Source organism: Capricornis sumatraensis, chromosome 20 (genome assembly GCF_032405125.1).
Source record: "Capricornis sumatraensis isolate serow.1 chromosome 20, serow.2, whole genome shotgun sequence".
Lineage (NCBI taxonomy): Eukaryota > Metazoa > Chordata > Mammalia > Artiodactyla > Bovidae > Capricornis > Capricornis sumatraensis.
The window spans coordinates 48,851,111-48,858,947 of NC_091088.1; the positions used below are offsets into that span (position 1 = coordinate 48,851,111).

A 7,837-nucleotide genomic window follows, 5' to 3' on the forward strand; every position below is an offset into this window, starting at 1 on the left:
GTGGCATGGGGTTCCTCCCCCAGACTATGAGTGAAGTCAGGGTTTGGGGCTCCTGGCCGGGGGCATGGGGGTGAGAGGTGAGTGACGAGGCCTCCGGGGACAGAAACACTCAGGGGCTGTGAACTTTCTCTGATGCCCTCTTTTAGAATATGACCTTCCTACCAATGAGACCAGGCTCAGACACACCCCATATGATTCCATTCCCATGAAATTCCACAACAGGCAGAACTAATCTGCAGAGATAGAACATGGAGGGGTGGGGGGGTTGCCACCTGGAAAGGGGCAAGAGGGAAGTTTCTGGGGTGACCACTTTGTCAAACTCATCAAACACTGAAGATCTCTGTGTTTCACTCTGTGTAAATCCTACATGAATCAAGAAAAAAATTATAAGGAAAAAAATGGTCTGTTTCATGTTCCTACTTATAACATCAGCCCCCCGAAGCCACCAGCCTGATTTCTGGAGCTTGAGTTGAATGTACGTGTGCCTGTCTCTCTGGGCACAGGCTGCACTCAGAGTTCCAACTCAGAGAACATGGAAGAGCCCAGCTGTGACCAGCCTCCAAGGGACACACTATTGGAGGAGTGGAGGTCCAGAGAAGTATCAGCTTCTGTTTCCCATGACCATCTCAGATTTCCTTCTCTGATGGCCCAGGTTGACTCACCGATGGCTTGGATCTTCTACTGAGCTCTGCATTCACCCTGAAGCTGCCTACCCAAGTTTAGGATATGCTGAGGGTTTGCTTGGCTGTGCTTCTCTCACGGCCAAAAGGAGGGTGTTGCTGCTCATCAGCCAATTCCCGGGGCCCTGGGATCCCAAGGTGACACACAGTCAAGCCACATCATTCCCCCTGTCAAGCCCCTGGTCCCTCCTTCATCTCTTCTGCAGCCAGACATGGGAGCTCCAGAGGCTCTGCCCAGAGCCTAGCCCACTCGTCCTGCCCTTGACACCATCCCGACCTCACCCTGGGCACCCTTGCTCCTCATCCTCTGAGCCTGAAGCTTGTCCATTCACTTCCCCACACCCCCAAACCTCTCCCTCCTCACAGGTCCAGTGACAACCCCATCTCACCCCTCTCTAAGCTGCAGGCAACTCCAAGTTCAGCCCTGTGTGTGCTAAGTACTTCAGTTCTGTCCAACTCTTTGTGGCCTCACGGACTGCAGCCCTCCAGGCTCTTCTGTCCATGGGGATTCTCCAGGCAAGAATACTGGAGTGGGTTGCCATTCCCTCCAGAGGATCTTCCCAACCCAGGGAGCGAACCCACGACTCTTAACGTCTCCTGAGTTGGCAGGTGAGTTCTTTACCACTAGCGCCACTCGGGAAGCCCTGGTCCAGCCCTTACTACATTCCAACTTAGAGGGATCACCTATGTCACTCCCATGCCGGACTCGCCACCCCAGCTACTGGCTAAGAAGAAATGGGATTTCCCTATTGCCGGAGGAATTCAAACTTAAGAGGATACACGTGGTGAAGGTGCTGGAGCAGGGATCTGACATCCAAAGTTGTCTCTGACTACCTGGGAAAAGACTGCTGGCCTGAGCAAACACCAGCCCTCTGGGTGCTTACCCAGCACATACAAGCACACACGTATTAGCCTCACGAGAATATGCTGAGTTCACTGGCAAGAAGGAAAGGGGTGTGAGTGTGAGAAACTGTTTAATCAGAAGTGCTGTGTGTGTGTGTGGTGGAGGGGGAGGATGATTTGGTTGTGCACACCCACCCCTCCTCAATTGGACCGGGGAAGGGCCTGCCCCCAAGGATGGCCTTACCTCCTTTTGGAGACTCGTGGTCTTGGGTTCGCTGCTCTGGATCGACTTCTCATCCCCCCTCCTTTTTCTCAGGCTTGTCTCTTCCATTTTCCCCTCCCACCAGTTCTAGGAGGCTGCAAGGAGGCCACCGGTGTTCTCTCAGCAAATACTCTAGCACACAAGGTGCAGATAGAGTCACTGTGGGTTGTGAGCACTGATTCACGAGCAGATAATTATCTACAGTTTTACAGCTGGAAAAGTGCAGCTGTCGACTCCGCAGGCATAATTTGCTCGGGTCCAACAACATCCTGACTGCCCTTCAGACCCTGGGGCAACTGGGGTTCCAGGCTCTTTTCCAAACTCCTCCAGTGCCCCGCGTTCCGTCTCCCATCCTCTGAGTCCTATATCTCAGCAGTGACATGCCTGAAAGTCATTCTGCAGCCCAAGCTCATTTTTTCAAAAGCTTTTAAGAAGAAATATTTTAAAACATTCTAGAATCTACTTAATGGAGTCAAGTCTGAGGAAAGAAAGCTTTTTTCACAATTAGTTTCCAAGGTTAAGCCCCTCGCGCGTAATAGATCCGCAGTACAGATATTTTTTCACTGAGTGATGCAAAGAGCATTGATGAGAAAATAAAACAGTACAAGGCTGAACTAGTTGGTGGTCATTTCCTGTTCCCTTTCTCCAGATAAAGGCCCTCTTGGGTCCCCAGGCCAGGGGCTCTGCCAACCTTCCCATCACCGATGGCCTTACCTTCACCTTGACCTCGAGGAGACCAGGGATCTCCCCTGGGTGTCTGACCACCTTCCTCCACACAGCTGTGTCCTAGGAATGGCCATGTCTCATGCCCAGGAGAGGAGTAAGCCAGAAGGTACAGAGGTCAACAAAGGTAATTATTAAACACCTTTTTTTAAAAAAATCTGTGAAACGGGTAGACCATGCATAAAAGGGGAGGGTTCGGTAAGCCAGTTTCTCTCCAAAATGCTTTTGTTTTGTTCGCTTGTGTCCAGACCAGTTTGGTTTTTTATTTTTTTATTTTTTCAGACCAGTTTGTTTTAAAATTAACCAGATTGCTCCAAATCAGCCGCATCTTATAAGGAGAAATCTCTTCCTGAAAGATGAACCAAAGGAGGTAAATTTTGGAGCCCACTCTTCTGTTATCTTAATAGGCTGTGTTTACAACTCCAGGCAGGCAGCACAACAAAGCTGCATGTGGCCCTCTTTCAAGGTGGGGGCTCAGGGAGGACGGGAAGAAATTTCCCTCCCCACTGAGGAATTTCCTCCAGCGTCTTTGGTCCGCCATCCCTCTGGTTCTGACCAAGGCTGCTGGGTGGTGGACAAGTCCTTCCCATTCACCTCGGCCAGGGGCTGGATCTCGGCGCCCTCTGGATCCACAAGAGTTTGTCCAGTGGGGACACAGTGAGGCCCCTGCTCTGTCCACACCTGCAGCCCTGGCCACACGCCTCTGTGATTTGTTACTGCTGCTGCTCAAGTGGCCCAGGCCCGTGCTCATAGGACTTTGTTAAAATTAATTTTTTAAGTCAAAGTATAGTTGATTTACAATGTAGTGATTTACAGTGTTTACAGAAATGTGAGTCAGTTATACACAATACATCTAGCCACTCTTTTTTTTTTTAACTTTTAATTTTGTATTGGAGCATAGCCAAATCAGGGCTTCCCAAGGAGATCCAACTAGTCCATCCTAAAGGGAATCAGTCCTGAATATTCATTGGAAGAACTGATGCTCAAGCTGAAACTCCAATACTTTGGCCACCTGATGCGAAGAACTGACTCATTGGAAAAGACCCTGATGCTGGGCAAGATTGAAGGCAGGAGGAGAAGGGGACGACAGAGGATGAGATGATTTGATGGCATCACTGACTCAATGGACATGAGTTTGAGTAAACTCCAGGAGTTGGTGATGGACAGGGAGGCCTGGAGTGCTGTAGAGCATGGGGTCACAAAGAGTTGGACATGACTAAGGGACTGAACTGAACTGAACTGATGGCTCAATGGTAAAGAAAGTGAAAGTGAACTCACTCAGTCATGTCCGACTCTTAGCGACCCCATGGACTGTAGCCCACCAGGCTCCTCCATCCATGAGATTCTCCAGGCAAGAATACTGGAGTGGGTTGCCATTTCCTTCTCCAGGGGGTCTTCCTGACCCAGGGATCGAACCCAGGTCTCCTCCATTGCAGACAGACGTTTTAACCTCTGAGCCACCAAGGAAGCCAAAAAAATCGTTAAGTTGTGTCCGACTCCTTGCAACGCCATGGACTATAGCCTACCAGGCTCCTCTGTCCATGGGATTCTACAGACAAGAATACTGAAGTGGGTTGCCATTTCCTTCTCCAGGAGATCTTCTCAACCCAGGAATCGAACCCAGGTCTCCAACATTGCAGGCAGATTCTTTACCAACTGAGCTATGAGGGAATTCCCAATTGTAAACAATCTGCGTGCTAAGGCAGGAGATGCAAGTTCAATCCCTGAGTCTGGAAGATCCCTTGGAGAAGGAAATGCCAACCCACTCGAGTACTCTTGACTGAGAAATCCCATGGACAGAGGAGCCTGGTGAGCTATAGTCCATGAAGTTGCAGAAGAATCAGACACTTAGCAGCTAAACAACAGCAACAACATAGCCAATTAACAATTTTGTGATAGTTTCAGTGGACAGCAAAGGGACTCAGCCATACATATACATGTAACCATTCTCCCCCAAATTCCCCTTCCATCCAGGCTGCCACATAACATTGAGCAGAGTTCTCTGTGCTATACAGCAGGTCCTTGTTGGTCATCCACTTTAAATGTAGTGGTATGTGCTTGTCAATCGCAAACCTATCTGCCCAATCCCATCCTTCCCCACTTAGCCACTCTTTTTAGATTCGATCCCCATATAGGCCGTTACAGAGTTCTGAGTTCCCTGTGATATACAGTATGTCCTTATTAGTTGTTTATTTTATACATTATAGCGTGTATATGTCAATCTCAATCTCCCAGTTTATCCCTCCCTCTTTCTCCCCCTGGTAACAATGTTTGTTTTCTACATCTCTGGCTTTTTTTGTAAAGAGGTTCATTTTTTTAGATTCCACAGATAAGTGATATTATATTTGTCTTTCTCTGACTTCACTCAGTATGACAATCTCAGGTTGAAGGACTTTAGAGTGAAAAGGGGCGCAGATGTCATCGATCTCGCATTCTTGCTTACTCTCACTTGAGGAAACCGAGGCCCCAGAGGGAAGGAAGCACATCAAGCGGCCCGGAGACCTCTCCTCTCCGAGGGGCTGCGGTTGTGCTCAGTGGGGCCGGGGGCAGACCCAGCCCTTGCCGCTGACACTAACTTCTCGGCTGACACTAATCCCTTATCTCAGATCAGATCTTACCTGAGACGGAAGAATCCAGCCTAAAGCACGGTTGCTTATCACTGGGCTCCTGCACTTGGGGATAAATGTAACAGCATTCTAGATATCCAGATGAGCCCAAAGGTCACAGGACAGTGCTAGTGAGTCACTGGGGATTACTTTGGGACAGGCAGACCTGGGAGAAGGGAAGACTTCTCAGGGTCATCTCTTAGAGCCTTCTGAGAAAGTGGGGGATCTTTGCTAGCCCGGAGTCAGGGTCCCGATGTGGAAGTTTGTTACCGATCCCCTCGGTGGGGCCCCGTCTGCTCATCAGGGCACCTGCTCCCCTTGACTGGCATGGTGCCAGGGCCCGAGGAACGTGTCATTCGCAGGCTATCTCTTTCTCTCTCTGGAGCGTGGAGGCAGGACCTGCCCACAGGCTTGTTAGAGTCACTCCTTCAGGATTTGCTAGCACTGCAACATTCAGAGGAAGGTCTGAATGCAGACCTTGCAGAGCCCTGCAGAAGGCTCCCCGGGTCAAGGTCGTCCCAGAGGGCTGCTAGGCTAACAGAAATCACTGAAGACAGCAGGGTGGCAGTGATGCATGGGAAGGTCCTGTGGATCCACACCAGCCGCATGGCCTCAGAGTTACTTACTGCTCTCTGAGCATTGAATTCTGAATCTGTAAAATGGGCCAGTACTGGCACACCCCCTTCACCAAACAGAAGTGCAGGAGGTTATGCATTAAGCTTCCTGCGTGCATATGTGCTGAGTCACTCAGTTGTGTCCGACTCTTTGCGACCCTATGGACCATAGCCTGCCAGGTTCCTCTGTCCATGGGGATTCTCCAGGCAAGAATACTGGAGTGGGTTACCATGCCCTCCTCCAGGGGATCTTCCCAACCCAGGGAGCGAACCCAAGTCTCATGTCTCCTGCATTGGGAGGTGAGTTCTTTATCATTAGTGCCACCTGGGAAGCCCGCATTAAGCTTCAGGGTTCTGTTAATGCAGCGGATCCCCTGTTCTTCTTGGGCCTCTGTCAAATGCTCGGATGCTGAGTTTGGAACATCTGGGCACAGGGATCCTTGTTGAGGGTCAGTTCATTTTTAGTCCATGTGAGCATTTCTGAAGACTTGTTTCTTTTTGTTTCATTTTTTCCCCAACAGAGTGAGTGTTCAATCAATTATCATAAAGCTCCCCCCACCCCTGCCGCACCAGGGAAAATACTGTGAATCTGTCTTAACACCATTTTTTCCCCAATTCTTGAAGATCTTTGTCTCATTGTGTATCCAGCCCTTCTACCACATGGCTTAAGTTTTACCTCACTGCAGTCAATTTCTTCTTACAGTTAATTTCCTAGGAGGTTTCATGTTATTTTATTTTTCCATAAAACTTGTTTCTTAAGTTTCTGCTAAAGCTCTTGACTTTCCCTTTCTTTCCTTTCCTTTTTTTTGCTACACCGCATGGTATATGGTGGAGAAGGCAATGGCAACCCACTCCAGTACTCTTGCCTGGAAAATCCCATGGGCGGAGGAGCCTGGTAGGCTGCAGTCCATGGGGTTGCTAAGAGTCAGACACGACTGAGCGACTTCACTTTCACTTTTCACTTTCATGCATTGGAGAAGGAAATGGCAACCCACTCCAGTGTTCTTGCCTGGAGAATCCCAGGAGCCTGGTGGGCTGCCGTCTATGGGGTCGCACAGAGGCGGACACGACTGAAGCGACTTAGCGGCAGCAGCAGCAGCAGGGCATATGGGATCTTAGTTCCCCAACCAGGAATGGAACCCACATCTCCTGCAGTAGAATCGCAGAGTCGTAGCTACTAGACCACCAGGGAAGACCTGACCTTCACTTTCTTTTTTTGAAAAAATTATTTAGTTAGTTATTTTTGGCTGTGCTGGGTCCTTGTTGCTGCACCAGCTTTTCTGTAGCTGTGGCGAGCAGGGTTAACTGTATAGCTCCGGTAACGGGCTTTGCATCGCAGTGACTTCTCTAGCTGCAGAGCAGAGGCTCTAGAACACTCGGGCTTCAATAGTTGCAACATGTGGACTCAGTAGTTGCCACTCCCAGGTTCTGGAGCCCAGGCTCAATAGTTGTGGCACACGGGCTTAGTTGTTAGGATATGGGATCTTCCCAGACCAGGGATCGAACCCGTGTCTCCTTCATTGGGAAGCGGATTCTTTACCACTGAACCACCAGGGAAGCCCCGTGACCTTCACTTTCAAACTGTGCTTTCTCCAGTTGGAACGATGTTTGCAATCTGAAGATGATAACACCATCTGCATCTTATCATCTTATATTTGGTCTGTATTTGGTTCCCTGGCCCTGTAATGGTTTATAAAGACATGTTTAGCCCTGCAGTATTTGGAGAAGGAAATGGCAACCCACTCCAGTGCTCTTGCCTGTAGAATCCCAGGGACGGGGGAGCCTGATGGGGGGCTGCCGTCTATGGGGTCGCACAGAATCGGACATGACTGAAGCGACTTAGCAGCAGCAGCAGCAGCAGCCCTGCAGTATAAATCTGTATCCCCATAGCCTCTTGGTATCTTGCCGTCAGAGTCACTGTCCTCTGAGTCAGCAGCAAGATCAAACCTTCAGACAGATTCTGGCTCTTCCTTCACCACTTAAATCTTGTTCTGGACCTGGCTGCGAGTTTTCAGACCTTCTTTTCCTAAGTTCACTCACCTTAGATTCCTTCCCTGTGCTTTTGACAGTAGTTCAGAACTTTGGGAGAATCCAAAGGACTGTACTAGT

At 49.5% G+C, this 7,837-nt stretch overlaps 1 protein-coding gene across 2 annotated transcripts in view; it reads right to left on the reverse strand.

Annotated features, from left to right (window-relative positions):
- SLC7A9 (solute carrier family 7 member 9) overlaps positions 1 to 2,560 on the reverse strand; it is a 32,287-nt gene extending 29,727 nt beyond the window's left edge. The window contains exons 1-2 of one of the 2 annotated variants that reach the window (XM_068992448.1): positions 2,500 to 2,560; positions 1,768 to 1,917 (exon numbers count right to left, since the gene is read on the reverse strand). In XM_068992448.1, the coding sequence (XP_068848549.1) occupies positions 1,768 to 1,854 (87 nt within the window). In that variant the 5' untranslated portion in view covers positions 1,855 to 1,917; positions 2,500 to 2,560. The remainder of the gene's footprint in view (positions 1 to 1,767; positions 1,918 to 2,499) is intronic. The other variant, XM_068992449.1, reaches the window with a different exon arrangement.
- Between the last annotated feature and the right edge of the window lie 5,277 nt (positions 2,561 to 7,837).